Here is a 19,436-nt window from a genome sequence, read left to right on the forward strand (position 1 = left end):
ATGTTTTAGTATATTTTAGTAATATTTAGTACAAATATGGTACCATGCAGTTTCCATGTGTATATATTGTACCTGAGAAATTAAATGAGGCTGCAGCAAAGGGGATGAGCACAGTTAACCTAAATTCCACACCCAGAATGGCTTTGGTAACTTTCATTATATATAAAAGGCTTTACTTTTTCGATGTTTGTGATTTATGCAAATGTATTTTAACAAACAGCTGCTTGTCTAATATTTAGCCTTTATTTCTGCAACCACCATAAGTTACAGGGTTATCAGTTAATAGTAAGGAAAAAATTCAGACTGGCATATATTTAAATTGCTTGTATGTACAAGTAATGATACTATAAATACAGTTGTAAAAGTTGCATAATTCACATTTTAGGGCAAATATGTTACTCCAAAGGGGGCGCAGTGGGTTGGACGGGGTCCTGCTCTCTGGTATGTCTGGGGTTCAAGTCCCGCTTGGGGTGCCTTACGACAGACTGGCGTCCGGTCCTGGGTGTGTCCCCTCCCCCTCCAGCCTTACGCCCTGTGTTGCCGGGTTAGGCTCTGGCTCCCCGTGACCCTATATGGGACAAGCAGTTAAAGACGATGTGTGTGATGTACTTTACTCCCGCGTGGTGCAGTGAACAGCATTCAAATGTGGGCCTTTCAAGCAAGAGGAGGAAAATTTAACTGCTGTGTCACATATTGTACTATTATTATTAGCTATAGTTTTAGTTGATGCAATCAACGCTGTAGTGTTTTACCAGTTTATGCAACGTGGAGTTCTAAGTTTCTGCATCTGGTAAGCACCCAAGCCCAGGTCCTACAGCAGGAGTGGGACTTGAACCAGCAACCTTCCCACTAAGATAACGCCCGTTAGCGCTGCGCCAGCTACTGTGTCTACTGGGCGGAGTGAAGTTTTGAACTTTTACGAGCTTTACAAGCACAGCACTGCTAATTCAGACAGTGGCTTATGAAAGCAGCGCAAAAGAAGTGAAGTGCGTCACGCGCGTGAAAGCGTGCATGAGCGCCCTCCCCCCGCCCCCGCTTCTCGGACTGACCGCAAGAGCCACCCGCCGCCGCTAGATGGCGCAGCTCTACCGCGGTCCAGCAAGTGTCAGGCGCCCCCGCGCGAACGTTCGGCGCTGAAGGAGCGGCGAAACGGAGCGCAAGTTTCTCCTGTGACACGAACACGCACAGGCACTGAAGCGGCGCACGCAATCGGACGCGAGCGCGCGGTTTTAGCCGAACGCAGCCTTGGACATAAGTGCAGAGACCACACGCGCGCGCGCGCGCGCATACACACAAAGTCTGAAGCGATATGCGCTACATCTGAGAGTTCTGCTGAAATTGATCTTATTTCGATGTGATTCTGGTGTGTTGACGACGGAGTGTTAAGATGATAAATTTTTCCTCTGTCGAAGGGGGATAACATAAACTCTTTGCTCCCACCATTAACCTCCGTCGTTTCCGCGTTGTGCCTCAGCGGCTCACGCCGCATCGATAGGATACCGAACCCGAATTACACAGGAAAACACCGGTGCCGGCGCTCTGTTCGGGCCAAACTACTTGCGTTTTGGTGAAACACTTGAGCTCTGTCCGCCCGAAGATATTTTCCCGCTGCGGACGGATCCATCGCTGCGCAGCGAGGAGAGCGGTCGAGCCCGCGCGACAGTTCAGTACTCAGTGGTTCAGCCTCGCTCGCGGGCTCGCGCTGTCCCCTTCAGCACCGGCGGTCGAGGCGCGCGCAGCTTCGCGCGAACCAAGGGAGCGCGAGGAACGCGCTCCGTCAGCACCGACGCCCGACGGAGCTCGCGCAGACTGAGTGGATGGAGGGCGCGAGGAGGCGCGTCTGACCCCCCGGAGAGCAGGTAGAATCCCGCAGGAATGCGACTCTTTATTAAATATACTTTTATTGATGCAACGCGCGGTTTCTTCGCGGCTGCTCTCGCACTTCTTCAGCTGGTCATAAAATGTTTGTGTCAGAGTCGAAGAAGGGTGTTCCTGGCGCGCGCTGAGGTGCGTGAAGTTCCATCACACAGGTAACCCGTGGAATGCGCGCTCGCGGCGCCCACCGCAACTCAAACGGACCCTTCTGTTCCATATCCCGCGGTTTAAACCGACTATAGTATATCGTATCGTTTCGCATGAATAAAGTGTAGCCGCACAACCTTTGCAAGTACAATAAAATAGCGCGAGGCTCATTTTTGCGGCGGAGTAAGCAGGAAGATGATGGTTTTCCAGTTAAGTAACGTTTTCTGCTCGCACATGATTTCAGTGGCGTTTCGCGTCTCCGTGTAATTCAGATAGATTTTTACTGTTAAAAGAGACCCTCACCCTTCACACTCAGTGGAATTCAGAGGATGCGCATTATCATCCATGCCATGGTATCTTTTTTTCACCAAAAATGCTTCTTTAGAGCAATAAGCGGACAGTTTTTCGCGGTTGTGCAAAACGCAAAAAAAAAAAAAATGTAAGAATGAAGTAGTGTTATACTGCGGTTTTTTTTTTTTTTTTTTTTAACCGACGTGTCACCGGCAGCCGCGAGGCATCACGCGCCCTGCACCCGCGTTCTACTTTACCGGACGCATCTGTTATCGCCCTTATATTGAAGAACGTCGGAAACACACACAGGTGTGCATGAAACATGACCCGGTAATAGAGAGGCGTCCAGAACTTCCCTCCCTGTGCGACATCATGTAGCGCAGCGTCGGATTTCTGGGGGCATCATCGACATCGGGAGCCTTGGGTTGGGGGGCTTTTCCCACAGCGCGGGCGGGGACTGAGTGACTGACTGACTGGTAGTAGAAAAGAGCGGGAAGGTCCCCGGAGAGCTGTTACATCGAACACAAAACAATAGAATCGGCAGAAGAAGATGAAACCGCTGGACACATATCGCGATTGGTGTGAATTAAAAAGAGGAATTGGGGTGCCCCCCCACCCCCACCCCCACCCTACCGGCCCCGAGGCGCGAGGCTGCAGCCCACCCGTTTCCGCTCGACAAAACGGTCCTTTTCATCGGTGCGCGCGAATCCAGGGAATTCCGACACGTCTCCCTCAAGAGTCTCTCTCTCTCTCTCACACACACGCACATATATTAATTTTTCTTTTTTTTAAAATTATATATCTGCTCTGACTGCAGAAGTAAGGACGCTGAAGAGACACATACGACCCAGCGCTCGCGGGTTCGACATTTCTTTGTACAGCCTATATAGGCACCGGCCGAGACGCGGTTTTCCGACGTACAAAAAAAGGGAGTCGGAACACGAGAACAGGTGCGAGCCCGCAGTAAGTAAATAGAAGGACTAAGGTGCGCGTGCTGGACATGGGCCAGGGTTCCAGGTGCGCTCCAGGTGTGCTGCGCAGTGAGGCGCAGCGCCCATCCAGGTGAGGTCAGAGGACTGGCAATGAGTGAGGAGCGCTCTCTTACTCTGCTGTTTTACCATTGACTGTGCGCCTTTGACCTGGGGCCGTTGGAATTCGGAGAACCCTTGAAGACACCTGCCGTGTACTTTAGAACATTTTAAACAAGGTTACTTTTATAAGTGATGCTGCTTGTTCTTTTCATTTTTGCATGTCCAGACAAATGCAATGTAAATTTTGACAATGTGTCATACTAGCGAGGGGGGGTGTGGTGGCGCAGTGGGTTGGACCGCGGTCCTGCTCTCCGGTGGGTCTGGGGTTCGAGTCCCGCTTGGGGTGTCTTGCGACGGACTGGCGTCCCGTCCTGGGTGTGTCCCCTCCCCCCGGCCTTACGCCCTGTGTTGCCGGGTAGGCTCCGGTTCCCCGTGACCCCGTATGGGACAGGTGGTTCAGAAAATGTGTGTGTGTGTGTGTGTGTCATACTAGCGTTGAAGTCGGTAACAACCGCAGGAGGAGGAGGTCCGGTCTGGAGGGCAGAACTTCCGTGCCTGAATAAAACTGATGTAATAGACTGTTTGAGAGATCTGATGGCAGGTCTCTTACTCTGCTGCTGTAATAGTTGAAATTTGCTGGAGGGATCTGCCTAGGCCAGGTTTCAGTGTTGCATGTGAATCGCACAAAGCAGCATCGTGCCAGGGGTGTGTGTGCCAGGACAGCAGGTGGGCTTCTCGTTTGGACATTTCTGAGCCAGACACGCAGGACACATTTCTTTCAAGCTGGCTATCGCTGGCACAGCACGAATAAACATATGACTGGTCGCATATGAATCCTGCCCATTTGTGTGGCTGGACACAGCATTCCTCCTGTGTCATTTTTAGTTTATTATTTTTAAAATGCAGTTTGACACAAAAATGTGCCAAAATGGTAACGGGGCCCTTTAATTGAACTGTTGTTGAAGTGTTTGCATTCCAACTGTTAACGGAGACAGAGTTTTCGGAGGCGAACTCGGAAAGCATATGCAAACAACATGCATATAGTCATCGTAGCTCCTCATAACGCTTCTTTTTTTAGGGTCCTCAGTATGGTGTCTGGGGTCTTTGATGTCTTTGTTCGAACTGCAGGGAGAAGCTTGCCCTGGTTTTGGAGTCATAAAAAAAAGAAATTCAAATGTGTACAAACTTGAAACTGAAGACATTAATGAATTGTGATAAACAACCTCAGCACTGCTCCAGTGTCAGGTGATGTTAAAGTAAATTTTGCATGCAGATGTAACGTGAAATGTAAACTGTCGAGGGAAGGTGCTAATGACGGAGCAATACACAATGCATTTTTGTTAATTTTTATTCCTGATGGTGCAAGTAAAAATCTGGCTGCGGCTTTTTATTGCAGTGCTGTGGTTTTGTATGAAGCAAACACTTCCGTTGCAGCTCCCTGCTATGTGAAGTTATTGGGTCGATTAAGGTTGCTTGTGTACTTGCGTCACTGTGCATATTTGTTTGTGAAAGAAAGACAGCTACGAGCCGACAAAGGGAATCAAGTTAGCTGTTCTTTTCTGTCTCTTGTCAGGCTGCTCCTCCATGTGAGGTCCAAGAGTGATTCTCCACAGCTGAACCCCAAGGCACCGACACTCTTTGCCTGTCCGGTTGGCCCCAGCCCTTTGTTGCTCCGTCCTTTTCTTCTGAAATGCAAGGCACGTGTGGCTGGGATGTTACAAAATTCGTGCTGACCGGCGCAGGGGCTCAGGGCACGTGACTGGGCACCGATTTATAAAAGGGGCCTGATGGTCCACATCGCGTCCTGCGCACACTGCCGGACCATCGTCTTCTGCTCTTCTTGCTCTCCCTTTCGAAGATCTGTCTCCGAGAACGTGCGCGCAGCCTGCCCCCCGTCACCATGACGAGGGATTCCAAGCGCAGGTCCGTGTCCTGCCATTGGTTCTTTCTACTGACGGCCAACTGCTGCTGGCTGTTGGCCTCCACGCAAAAGACGGAGGCCCAGGAACATGCACATTCCATCCGGCTAGATGGCGATATCATCCTGGGCGGCCTGTTCCCTGTGCATGCCCGCGGTGACCGAGGTGTACCCTGTGGAGATTTGAAGAAGGAGAAGGGCATCCACCGCCTGGAGGCTATGCTCTTCGCCATTGACCAGATTAACAAGGACCCTGAGCTGCTGCCCAATATCACTCTGGGGGCGCGCATCCTGGACACCTGCTCACGTGACACCTATGCCCTGGAGCAGTCTCTTACCTTTGTGCAGGCCCTCATTGAGAAGGACTCCTCCGATGTGCGCTGTGCCAATGGTGACCCGCCAATCTTTACCAAACCCGACAAGATCGTGGGGGTGATCGGAGCTGCTGCCAGCTCCGTTTCTATTATGGTGGCCAACATCCTCCGACTCTTCAAGGTAAGGCTTCATTTCAGGCCTTGGCTCGACATCAGTTCTGTTGCTACAGTTGCGCAGAGCTAACAAGTAAAACTAGCAGGCCCGGGATGGTGAAACTCAGCTCTCGGAGTCCATTTAAAACCCACAGTTTGTTCTGGGATGAGCTCCGCTGTCTCACGGCGCATGCCGTTGGACATAGGAGAAATGGGTTCCTTGGTCCTGAGATTCAGCGTTTAAGCTGTATGCTGTCGGAGCAGATAAAGTTCAGTTATGACAGCCAATTAGAGCATAGTCGATCTTACTGAAAGCATGTTTCACCTTGGCTCAAACTCAGAGGCTGTTTGCTATTGTCCCCCCTCGGGGACTGACAGTGTGTCCTGTTTTGCAATTAGACAGGCCATCAGAACCACATTTAAAACCCAGATCAGACTCCGAACAAGCGGTGTCACACGTATAATGATATTACACTGTTTTTTAAATGTGCTGCGATGTTAGCGGACGCCTCTGACGTGCACCCGATGCTCCAACCATTGCAGTATTGCATGTTTTCCTAACGATCCATTCGACATTTCATCCGTGTCTTTCCGTCCCATCTTAGAATGCCAGTGAGTTTTAATTTGCTGTAGGCCTTCAACTGTCATCATTGAAAAATGTTAAAAACACTGGCTTTTCCTGCTGTTTGGCTTTTGCTCTTCTCGTTAAAACCAGAACTTGCCAAGTAAGACTTAAAACAATTCAACTGTTTATTGTGAGGAGATGATATTGCATTTGCATCCGATTAGTCTGTGCTGATGGTTTATATATTGCATCATGTTACATGAATAATTAAACATTTGTCACAGGCTACACATAGTAAGACTGATATCTGGCAGCGACAGCAATATTTCAGTAACATAATAGTGGAGTTTAGATTCCTTTTGTGGGAATTCGCAGGGGTGCAGAGGTAAACTGCCCTGTCTGAGTATTGGTGCATGAGCAGGGAACGTAAAACCTAAAATTAGCCCTCATATTGGGAAATGTTTTGTAGGATAAAATTGTGCTGGGTGTGACACCACCCAAAGAGTGGAGTTTATGAGTGACGTTTCCTTGGGGAAGCAGTGGAAGCGGATGCATTGAGGAATGAGATGGGGAAGGGGCGGTTCAAAGGCTGTGTGTTCAACGCAGGTCCAGCCAATGCAAACACCACCACTTGCCTCTGATCCGTCTGCGCTACTCCAACAGCTCCACTCTGGCATCACCAACCAGTTGCTTTCACATTAATATTCATGAGACCGCGACCACGGTTTGGTTCGGACATGAGCCGCTATGCACACATTTAATACTTTTTTATGGATTATGTTGTGAAAGTACAGGTGGTGGGCAGCTGGGAGTTTTTAATTATGACAGTATAGTCTAGATGTGCACGTGCTTATAAATATTTCAGATCGATATGAAGGAAATAAAAAAGCAACTAAGTGGCCTTGGCAAGTTGTATAGGTCATGGCTGCCGTATTTGTTGGTTTTGTGTAAATGAGCTGGCCCGGGTGCGAAGAGCACATGGAGAGTGTGTTGCAGAACGGCCCGTCGTGTCGGATGCCATGTGCACGAGCAGCCGAGACGTGTTTATGAACCTGTTGAGCGGAAATGACAAGAGGAAAGCCCTCTGGGTCACTGCAGCTTTGTCACAGGGCTTGAGCTCTGCTGTTCCACCTGTATACATCCCAGGTGCATGGAGACGGAGAACACAAACCGCAGACCGAGCATTCGCTCCTGTCAGTCGTGTACTCTTGCGGTCACTGCTCAGAGGAGATCCAAGCCACGCTCGTGCTCATGAATATTCACGAGTCGGCAGGCCTCCAACATATTTTCATTCAGAGCAATTGGCAATAGCGACCACGCTGAGCCAATCGATCGTGATTAGAATCTGAATTTTAAGAAAGCTGCTGCCATGCTACCACTGAATTTTCATAAGCAGCTGCCATTGTGGGAACTCCTCACATTCAGCAGAATGAGGCTTTTGTTTGTTTATGCAACTAATATAACCACGTTATGCCGTGTATTAAGTATAATTCATTGCAAGTTTGATGGGAACCGCAAATAAATTTTAGTCTTATTACAGCATGGTAAAGCAAACTTAGTAAAGCTTAGTAAACATCACTGCGGACGTGACATTCAACAGTCGCTGATAGACCTTTGTCTTTTCTGAGCAACAATAGCTTATTGTGATGTTGCTTTATCACAACTTTCAAATGGGTGCATCTGCCCATTTTCTCTTTCTTTGGTTAGGATACCAGCCTGCTCCATAAATTATGTATTTCCTCGCAGAAACCTTTGTATCCCTTGCCACGTCTACGTTTCTGCTCGTGTCATCTTACTGTTGATGTTACCTGTAAAAATGTTGAACGGCCCACCACTTTTGTTTTTGCTGAGATGTACGTAAGCTGGGATAAAAGCGTCTACTGAAGGAATAAATGTAAATGTTTATATGTGAGGCAACCTCCAGGTTTTACAGTACAGCATGAGGCTCACACTCAAGGAAAGGTGCAGTGAAAGGTTTATTGTTGCTTTGGCGGTGTACTGAAGCATCTTCGGGTGTCGGGGTTGTTCGTACACAAGGACAGGCTGGAGAAATGTCAACGCTGGTGCTCTGGAACTCCAGGCTGAGCTCTGGGTATGGTTGTCCGTCTCATCCTTAGAGGGAAACAGGTTAAACAGACTGTTAGAGATGAATTTCCTGGCTTTAGCTGCCCTTTAAAGCTAAACTTATTTTCAATGCTGAAGTTCATTAAGGGAACATAGACTATTTACTGTATAGACTGACAAAGTTGCAACATTTCGAAGACAGGCCACATGATGTGTCACGTGATGTTTACATTATGTATAAGGTGGCAGGTCTTCAGTTTTCAATTTTAATTATTTCAAATTTAATTATTTTTTCCTGAGATTAATTTTTTTATTTTTGCGAAAAAAATTGTCACCTCCCCAACTGTGCCCGGATTTGCCTAGTTATAAAGATGCCCTGAAAAGCACTGATACTGTATCTCACTGTGAGATGTTGAGGAAGGCCTGATATGACCAAGCAGCACACAACCTGCAGGAACTGGGAAGGTCTGCTGGCAGCGATAAAGCCGCACCAACCAGTTGAGGAACCAGGATCCACTACCTTTTCTCCTGATAAGTTGGAACATTTGTGTCTATAGTCCTAGTGCGTTTTCACCTGATTAGCAGCTTACATTTTTTCACAAAGGTAAGACTGTCATTGGAGCCAGATGTTGGAAATGTCATCACCAGCCCTGACGTGTTAGAGTAAGTATTCTTAATTGACAGGTCTGATCTGAATCCTGCTCTGCAGTGTTGCATCCTGGGCCCTGCTCTGGGTCCCGTCGTGTGCCCTGAGCTCACGGATCCGCCCGCATACATAGTGACGTGCCAGCGACAGTGGCCTGGAAGTGACCCGTAACTCCCTGTAGCTGCTGCTTGTGATGACTCATAAGCAGAGCAGAAAGGCATGAAGGTGTGGGGTCGAGCTCTGCCCCCCTCCTTCCGCCCCCACGAGTCCAATTGATTCTCTTTTTTCTGCCACAAAGGAACCAAGTCATGAGTCATCTGCAGTGAATCGGAGGCATGTAAAAACAGCATATTTGCGTTGTTATTTCGAGGAAGGGATCTCCGGTATCAGGACTGGCAGACTTTTGTGGAGCCAGCAAATGTGGACATTGATGATGAGTCGAAGTGTAACTGTCTGAGAAAACTCTTTTCATTCAGTACGTGACACTTGAAGTCAGAGGCTAACAAGGCAGCGAAGACAACATTAGCAAGAAGAATTTCTTATTAAGAGGAGGTTAAATCGCATTTTGTTCATCTTCAATCAGTGTGTCTGTCTCTGACTTTTTGACACCATACCTCCCTTGTTGGGAGAGGTGGGGGGTCACCACAGAAAGACATTTATTGTTAGATTCTATTAATTGCCAGGAGTGAAAAGCATTGATTCATGCAGCTTAACATTTGCACACAGAGTAGTTCTCGGTGCTGCTGCACAAATGGTGAGAACGATCATCTTTCCTCACTAGTACCATAAGGCAAAGAACACAGTGTGGGTAGTCTGTGAACTGGAGAGACTATTTTTTTGGGGTTTTTTTGTGTTTTCCCCTTTCATGCAGCTCTCTTGGCAGTATAAGTGCGTACGAGTCTCTTTCACTTAGAGCCTTTAGCGGACAAAGACGGTCATTCCTGGTCTTTTAGCGCTTGGGTTTAACAGCTGTCGAGGGACAAATCCTGCTCTCTATCTCTATGTATAATAGCGCCTCTCCTCAAAAAGCTTAGATCCACCGGTGCATGGGTACGGGTGCTTTGATATTGCCTCGTGTTCTGTGAAGGAGCTTTTAACAAGTTGAAAGGACTGTGGTCCTTCTTGATGACTGGCCATATCAACAGCGAGTTTGACAGCACGATTAAAGATCTGGGGTTAAATGTGGAAAAAACACGACAAGTACTTTTGAGCATGTTGTATTTAACTTTAATCCCAGTGTTCCTGAAAACGCTGATATTTCCCATAAATGGGTGTTTCGTAATAGCAGGTTTTCTGTTTGGCTGCAGCTGGGTTTGCCAGCGAGACCCATGGGCTGGAGCACCTTCCCCGTCAGGTAGTCGGAGAGATGAAGACATACTGAAGCGATCTAGTGTGGTGGCACCAGCGAGGACCTCGGCAGTGCAACATTGCGCTCCAGACGTATTCTTGGTTGCTTGCCTGCAGGGTGTCTCTGATATTCACTGTTACTGTGTGGGTTTCCGGCAGCAACGGACCCAAATGTGGTAAAATGTCAGGTCCACTAGTCAAGATTATTACCTTGTTGCATCAATCGCCAGGGGTGGTCGGATTTGACCATTTCCATCGGCTTATTGGTGAGGCACAGTTACGAGAGGCCTGCTGGATCGCTGGATTGGTACAGACTCTTTGGACTTTCGCAGTGAACAAGGGATCAACTGGCCAGTGAGCGGAGACAACATGTTACTGTGGCGTTCCAGAAGGAGTGCTCGTCTGCCACAGCCTTCAGCTGGCACAGCTGCGGCACTGAGGAAGGGAGAAGAAAAGCAAAATGTCCACGGTGTGTCCATGCAAGCAGCTGGTGGTTTAGGCCATTTCTGTGTTTCCGCAAATAAAATGCTCTGTGCACAACACTCACGCCAAACTGGTTCTTATTCCATCTGTAAAAGATGCGTCACCTCAGACGTTCACCTCACTCGGGCCTCCTAAACGTGGTGCCAGAGAGCAAACCTTTTAGACAGGTTATTCTGGGAATTCACCCTAATCGCATCGCATGCTGCGTGCTCGCCTGCCACGCTCCCCAGAGGCAACCTGCAGTACTTTACTCAGCGAGAACATCCATAAAAAGATGCAACCAACCTGGATGAAACTAAAGACAAGGCAGATGCAAAACGGAGCACCTCCGGGGGAAATGGTTGTGAATAATTCCATATGAAAGGAAGTAGGTGTAGTGTGAAGATGCGTTAATGATATAGCGTGACGAGACGTAGGTACAAGATGAAAAGGTGCGGAGATACCGTGAAGAAAAGCGGTGCAGGTACAGCATGGCGGACGGGGTGTAGGGGGTGGAAGGGAAGAATGGTGTGTGTATGTGTGTGTGTGTGTGTGTGTGTCTGCGCGTAGGCTTGGCTGTATTGTGCTGCCTGTGAGTTAGCCTAATTTTTTTTAGGAGGCTTTTTTCAAGAAAGTGCACGGTAAATAAGCATTTATGCCAAGGGAGTTCAGCGACAGTGTTTACTTATGTGGAGTACGTCTCCGCGCGGTTCTCCACAGTTCCGAACATCTCACGGTGAGAGGGAGTCTTAATCTCCCCGCTCTGTTAAAGAAGGCCCGGTGATACCCATCATTCCTGTGCTTTATCTCAGCAGTCAGGGAAAGAATAATGCGCACCGATGTCCCGATGTATTTTTAATAGGCCGTCTTTTTCCCCGAGTTAAATATCCCCCTGAATAATGCATGCGGGAGAAGTAGCCGTAAAGCATCAGAGGTAATGAGAGTGTGTGTTGGGATGGGGAGGAGGTGCAATGGTCACTATGCTCACCAGACATCCCACGGGGGGTCTCTCTGATGCCCTCCTCTGCTCCCCCAGTGGCAGTGCTGCAGGAGAAAGCTCTAGAATGCAGAACATGGGGTAGCGCAGCATCGCTCGCCAACTCAGTTTTTCCCACGTGTAGCGTTACAGCCCCCCTCTGATATGCATCAGTTAGACTAAGGGGGGGCTAAAGCATTTTGCGGAGGAGAATTTACACGCAGCCCAGCCCCCTGTCCTGGGAGAAAGGCCCCTGTTTGCCCATGTGACTGGCATCTCGCTGCCCATTCCCCAGTCCTTCACAGTAATCGGTGCTTTATTCTGATTTAACTACAGGTCTGCCCCTTCGTTTTAGGTGATCGGAGCTGTGGGGTATCTCTGTCAACTGTGTGCAGAGGGCTGAAGGGTGAAATTGACTTTGTGTCTAGGGTCCCACCACACACGTTGTGCACCGATAGAATGGGCGACCCCGAGGGTGTGGCGTGCCGAAGCAGACCGAGCGCTCGGTCGGGCATAACTCCGCACGGTGACCGCAGGGCACGGCGCGCTGTGCGACAGGTTGCTCTCTCATTCCGTGTCAGCCCTCTGTTTCACCGAAGGGGTGCATGCTAAACGAGCACCGGTTTTGTGAGACGTCGGGCTCGTTGAAACCGCGGGTCTCTTCACGGCAGCCTCCCTCCTGGCCTGCTCTGCCCAGGCTGACTGTGAAGGTTTGTGCCACTCGCTGCTACCGCCGGCTGCTCTTCCTGCGACGCTCAGCTCTGACATCACGCCGCTTTGATCGCTGCTGCCGTAGAAGCGAGGAAGAGACGGAGAGCACATGCAAGGTTTTGATCTGCCATCCTTTGAGTGGCATAAGGAGGAACCACAGCAGGAGGTAGCGGTTCAAAGCACCGATTGCTGGCGATTTAAACATGCGTTCCAATGAAATATCCATTTTTTATTTTAGTTCAACTCCAGCTACTCTCTGTGGACTGCAGGGAAACACTACGCAAATTCCACGAGAATGAAGATAAAAATGACCAATTATGATGATTTGCAGAGTCATGATCGAGGCAAAAGTTGATCTGGGAATTGAAACGGGCAGAAATTTGACGAGGATGAATTGCCTCTCCAACAGGCCAGATTGCGGAGTTTAGGAACCGGAACGAGACGAACGATGACGCATTCTGATCAACAATTTATAGCGACATCAAGTGACACTCAGCAGTGGTTTTGTGGGATTAAGGTGGATTTCAGACCCTCCAGGCAGGGTTTCCACCTGTGACCTGCGGTACAGAACCATGGTACAGGGAACAAACTCCAGGGCTAAGCTACAGCCGGAGCTTATTTTGAGGAGGATCAGCGTATCTGTGGTACAAGAGTCAGAAATCCTATTAGATTTTTAGTGCCTTTGCTCTTGAATAAAGAAAAGCGCGAAACCCTCAAGCACGTCTCTGGCAAGAACTCTTGCCCTTGCTTGCCTTTGACCTTCATCTCCCACACCTTGCGGCAGGTAGCTGCGGAGGGAGCTGTCGCTGCGCTACGTTCACCGCGTTCGGTGCTCGCGGAGGGGGTCCTCTGTACTGACACGAAATCATACGGTAAACTACGATGTAGCGCAAGCAGCGTTCTCTGGGATGGAAGATCTCAGCAGTTTTCCTCCCGGGCAAAGAGGTAAACAAGAAGGTAAGGATGCATGGAAAATGCGAGGCTCTCAATTGACTTCACAACTGGCCCGATAAGAACTTGCAGTGAAAAATGGCACACTTTGAGACCACTTAGCTGTTCCATGAAGAGGAAATTAAATTAATTATCCAGCTCATCCCGTTTGCGCAGAGTGCAGTTTCGGCTCCGAACGGGACAACCCAGCGTCACGCTAAACCCATTTACACTTATCTGTCTATGGCTTCGGGTCCTTCCTCTTCCTCGGTGTCACACGCACTGAAAGGTGCAATTTCAGGATTAGAAGTTTATCTGCTGCAAAAGAAAAGTGGCGCTTTAGCTCGGTATGTTTTTCTGATGGGAAATTTCATACCTAATCAAGTGGAACTCATTTGCCAAATCAATAGCAGAACCGAGAAACAGAAAAGCTGCGCCTTTGTGTGATTGTGCTGCTTAAGCTACATGGTACGGCGCCAGAAATGCAGGCACTCTGGTTTAGCTTGTCTCTTCATCTGGAAATTCTTCTGCGATCGTGTCATCTTTAGAATATTGCCGCTAGACACACTCTGCGGAGGAGCGATGAGTGGAATAATTAAGGATCGGACTATTCATCCGTGTCCTAAATTGTAGTAGAACTGTCGTACAATCACCGACTGAAGGCGCCTGACCCTTCCTGCGGAGCGACTGCCGTTCTTGGTTGCTCAACCATTGGTATTTACAGGTGTGCTGATGGACATTCACGGGTTCAGCAGATTCTCTGAGGCATCTAACGCTAAAATATGACCCGTCGAATTGCTTGCTGCGCATCGGAACGTAAAAGAATAAATCTGCATGCTTGCGATGTGTTTGCTCTCAGTAAAACTTTGTGTGATGTGATAAATCCATTGCACTGCTAACACCCTGTGGGGTTGTGGTGGCACAATGAGTTTGTCCTGTGCCTCTTCTCTAGTGGGTTTGGGATTCAAGCCCCACTTGGGGTGCCTTGTGATAGGCTGGTGTCCTGTCCCGGGCGTGTCCCCTCCAGCCTTGCACCCTGTATTGCTAGGTTAGGCTCCGTTTCACCGCAACCCCACTTGGGACGTGTGCGTGCTGACATCCTTCAGTTAGGCAGCCCAGCAAAGAGGAAGAGTAGTTATTCCTACCATTGTCATCTCTCCTAGCCTTTAACATCTCAGCAGATGCTTGCTGTGTTTTGCTCTTTAAAAGGTCCCTGGATGCAGCAGTATCCCAGGACATCTGCCAGTGACGTGCTTAATGAGGAGAAGACGTTTTCCGAGTGCCACCTGTCACGGAGCGTGATGAATTCCGGGCCTTTTGGAGACAACCTGTTGGGCACACTTGTTAGCGATACCCAGATGTTTTACTAACAACCAAGAGGATGACAACTGCCGCCGCCGCTGCTCGCTGGAACCTGTTTGGCCGTTTTCCCCTCGTAGTTCACTTTCTGTCTTCATAGATATAACATTACAACCTCAAAGAGTCCTAAACAGAACAGTAGCTGAGCAGGAAAAAAAAAAAACCTCTTTACCCACTCGTCTGCCCTTTGGTGTCACACTTTCTTGACACGTGTGAAATCGTATTGGCAGTTCGAAGTATCAGAAAGATACAAGTTGATGAGTTGTGCTAAAGATATGGAAAGACACACTATGTAGCTCTAGTTCACGTTTTACTCCGTAATAAGACATTTGAATCGCTGAGGATCTTGATCAGGAGGTGTGATATGTGGGAGCATCCCAGGTATATTCCAAGACTTGTGGGAGCCCAGGTTTATTTGGCTAACACTCCAGGGCTCTATACTGAGCGCAGTGTCTCTGTCCCTCCTCCCCATCACGAGTAAAACATGCACCTGTTGTCACAGTCCAGGTGCTGCTCTGCTCTTCGCGGGCAGCTCACGATATACAGTAGTGTGTATTCAGTGTTAATTATGATTTGAAACAGTCTTTTAACGGTCAAATGGTTTCCGATGCCTGTTAGGCTGATGCTAATGGCCACTGAGTGCAGTGTAATTGCATTAAATTCATGGCAATAATTGCCATAGTTGTATTATGACGGGGTGCGAACAGGCATAGTGATGCTCAGGCATGGTGCGAAGGGTTGTCCATTTCGCCCAACGGTACAGTAAATCTCATTCCCATTTCTGTAATGACAACCCCCGCAGAGAGCCGCCGTAGTCCCGCTGGGATCGCTGCCACACAGCTGTAATTTTCCTGTTGCTTCACGCTCAGGGCCGACGGGGAGTCGCAGCGCATGTGAGCAAATGTTTGCAAATGCTGCCTTGCGCATGCCCCCCATTCGAACCCCGCCTCTGCCCTTTTCGATAGGACGAGCTCTTTTTTTGTAATCTTTATCCATTTTGGGGACTGTAAGAGTATGAGTTTCATAACGTGTGATGTCTTTTCTATATTTACCGTGTCGTATGCGTGTCTCAGGTATGCATGCCTTTACAGCTTGTATCAGGTCTGTGGACCACCAGCGCTACGCTCGCCGTCAGTAACGGCTTGTTACTCGGAGTTGCAGTGGTTCGGAGCGCATCCCCGACGCACAGGGCGCTAGGCTCAACAGGGGAAACCCTGGAAGGAACGCCAGTCCATTGCAGTACCTTCACTGCAGTTAATCCCCAAATGCCGGTCTAATTCGTGCTGAGACTTATTTTGTTTACTAACAGCTGTCATACACCAGGTAAAAATGTACCGTCTGTTCTTCGGTCTGCGGGGAGACATTGCACGTAATGGAATAATAACTGAAATATTGGTTTAAAAATAGTTTGACAAATGCGGCGCAATGTAATGTTCGTTTTCGGGTTGCGAGGGAAAACTCAGAGCTGCGTAGTTTGCTCGCGTCCAAGGCCTCGCGTGTTGCCCCAAGGGGTGTGCTCTGCAGGCTCCTGCCGTCTGCGCGACGGCTCGGGGTTAAGTGGCTGCTCCTGCGCCGAAAGCTGACTTGCGCTGGGGGGGGCAGGGCTATGCACCATTTTGATTCTGCATGGGGGCATCGTAAATGGCTAATGGGGCGCTAAAATGGTGACAAATTGCAAGTTATGACAATGTTACACGATGCACAACGCCCATCTGTGCAAGGCAGTCACTAATGGCTGCAATAAACGTCCTAATACCGGTGCAATGCATTTGCAAGCACGGAACACAAACAGAACCATAAAAGCGATGCGCACCACTGGTGGCGCTCGCACGCAGCTTCCAGGCGGTCCTGCCACAAGAGGGCACTTGGTTATGAGAGCAGCGCAGAAATGTAATATTCAGCAGCACACTTGTACACGCTCGCGTATGGCTTACGATTATCCGTTGCAGCCCCGCAGCGGGGTCTGCTCGCCCTCTCAGATGCGGCACGGGGAGACGGCACCGTCTGAAATAACGCACTGTGTCCGGTTCGTTCGTAAGCGGAGGTCAAGTGTCAAAGTAGTCTGCAAAGACGGTGAAGATAATATCACGCAGGATTATTTCTGATATCCGCCACACGTTATCTCAGAGTGATTTAGAAGAGTTGGAGAGCTTTCGTTGGTCTGCTTTTCCATTATGGTGGTGGTGCGCGCACCATTGCTGTTGATGGTCTCAGTGCCCTTAGCCTTAGCGGACTGGCTTCTCCTTCTCTGCCGCTTGTGCCCCCGTCCTGCTCTTCTGATGTCATGTTCTGATACCCTCGAGCTTCATTTCTCAACTACTAGTTAATTCATTAAAAAGTCGTACGCCCGTTTATCCCGTAGAGCTGGCGAGACATCGGTTAGCCACGGAGCCGCAGAAATTGTTCAGCGTCCCACGCCACGTACTGCAGAAATTGTGGAGGCCCCTCTAGTCACTGGAAAACGGTGAAGAAGTTCAACGTGAATGAAGATCATTGGATGAAGTAGATTTCGGCCGTAGGTAACAAATGTAGGCAATGCAGTCATCTCCTGAGTTACGTCCATGCGAGTAACAACAGTTTGACTCGATGAGGAGTTTCGGCGAATATCTCCGATTTGACTTACGAGCAGTTTTTTCCGTATTTACAGGGACCGAATTTGGATTTCACGTGCCTCCCGGCACCCGAGCAGCGTGAGACATTCGCCTTCACGTTTATTCATTTTGCTGATGCTCTTTTCTAAAGCAACTCGGAGTGATTATTAACTTGTACTGAGGAAACGTTTAGCAAAGGTGGCTTACAGTGTTGTATACGCTGAACTAAACTCCCTACAATCATTCACCCATTTATACAGCAGAGTAATGTAAAACACACACACACACTACAGGCCATTTAGACATGTACCGTGGGAGTAAACCCATGCAAGATGCGGTGAATTTATTTGCAGGGGCATTTATTTGTGTATTTGTTGCCATCTTTTTTACTTTTTTTACATTTATAAGTAATTGCAATATATTTTTAATATACATTTTTACAATTTTACGGTTTATTAGTTTTTGTGAAAGCACGCATTTATTGTAACATATCCCATCAGGGTTATGCGGTGCCAGGGTCAGACACCGTTTTTGGCTTCACGCTTAGCGTCAACAGCAAAGCAGTGTAAAACAAACACACATTCGCACATTGGAGCACCTGGTGGAAATCCGTTCTTTTTTTGTTTTAAAAGAACTGTTTGTAATAGCTGTGAAAGAGTAGAACGAGCGCAGTCGTACAGTCACACAGTATTACAGAGTGATTCATGGGGGAAACTGTACTGTTATGTTGCGTTATGATAACTAACGTTAACTGCTGAAGCAACTGTCCATTTTAGTTGAATTTTGCAATATTTTAGTATCAATGAGTGTCAGTTTTGGGGCTCAGGAAAACAAAGATTTTTACCACTGAAACTAATGGCAGTTAAACATCTTTGAGTTATGAAAATTCATCTTATGAGAATTGCAATACAGTCATAACATAAGACTAGTTTTAAGCTGAATCTTTTCAGTTTCTTTAAACCCTTAATGTACACATCACTTAATCGCTTTCGGACTGAAATGGAAAAACTGTAAATGAGCCAAGGTGCGAACTGGTACGGTGGAAAAGGGTTGGCTAACGTCATGATATTATTTAATCGCTACATTATGGTAATGCGTGTAGAAGTACAGTTAAATCACCGGAGTCGTCGTCACCTTCAGAAATCGAATCCAGGCGCTGTGTGACGGGGTGAGAGCCACTCGCTTGAAAGTCCATGCAAGTCCAGGGAGCGCAAGCTGTACCTTAAATCAATACTGTTCCATCGCTCACTTGGCTACTGTGAAAGCCAGTCAATTAGAGTTTTCATTTGGTAAACATTGACTTTTAATGTTGCATGTAAAAGTGTTGCAGGAATAAAACGGAATGAGCGTCCCAAGGGGTCTGTCGCAGCAGAGACGAGTAATTCAGAAGCAGGATGGCTTAGTCTCCCAGCCGAGGGGGTCTCGGCCTTGTTTGCCCCCCGTGGTGCCGGGACCGGATGTTAAAGAGGACAGTTTCCCCGCCGCCTACAGGCCCAGATGCATTCCGTGTAGCACCATTAGGCCCATTTGTTAGAAAGTCATGATCTGATGTCTATTAATGATTAAAAATTAATTGTTCCCCCAGGCGATCTCTCCTGGTCCAGCCCTCTAAGAGGATCCCCTACAGGACTCGGCCGTAGCCGTCGGGGAGCAAAATGCCTAAGGTTGGGGGGGTGATGATATATGGATCCCGCTGCCCCCCCCCCCCCCCCCCACCACCCAACAACTCATTCTGCCCCCTGCTGGCTGATTGCTCAATTGTAAAGTTTGAAGTATGAATATATGAATACAATAGCTGTTCCTTATAAAGTCGATGCAGCGCTTTCGCACTGGTGTTCACAGATAAGCCTGCGCTGCCAGCATTAATATTCAATTCAGCTTTTTTTTCCCCTGAAGCCATCAATAGGAGTGACAGCTTATATAAAATGAAAACAAAGATTGCACATCTACTTTTGCCCTACAATACTGCTGTGGCAGCAGAAAATAAATAAAGGAAGAGCCCGACATGCCCCTCCCCGCCGCTGCAGGGACACCCGCAGTGAAAATTGAATGTTGC

At 48.4% G+C, this 19,436-nt stretch overlaps 1 protein-coding gene across 5 annotated transcripts in view; it reads left to right on the top strand.

Moving 5' to 3' along the window:
* The first annotated feature begins 1,136 nt into the window (after positions 1-1,136).
* LOC108931525 (metabotropic glutamate receptor 8-like) overlaps positions 1,137-19,436 on the top strand; it is a 115,439-nt gene continuing 97,139 nt past the window's right edge. The window contains exons 1-2 of one of the 5 annotated variants that reach the window (XM_018747306.2): positions 1,137-1,859; positions 4,918-5,757. In XM_018747306.2, the coding sequence (XP_018602822.1) occupies positions 5,245-5,757 (513 nt within the window). In that variant the 5' untranslated portion in view covers positions 1,137-1,859; positions 4,918-5,244. The other 4 variants (XM_018747307.1, XM_029249838.1, XM_029249839.1 and 1 more) reach the window with 4 other exon arrangements.

Source organism: Scleropages formosus, chromosome 2, assembly GCF_900964775.1.
Source record: "Scleropages formosus chromosome 2, fSclFor1.1, whole genome shotgun sequence".
Lineage (NCBI taxonomy): Eukaryota > Metazoa > Chordata > Actinopteri > Osteoglossiformes > Osteoglossidae > Scleropages > Scleropages formosus.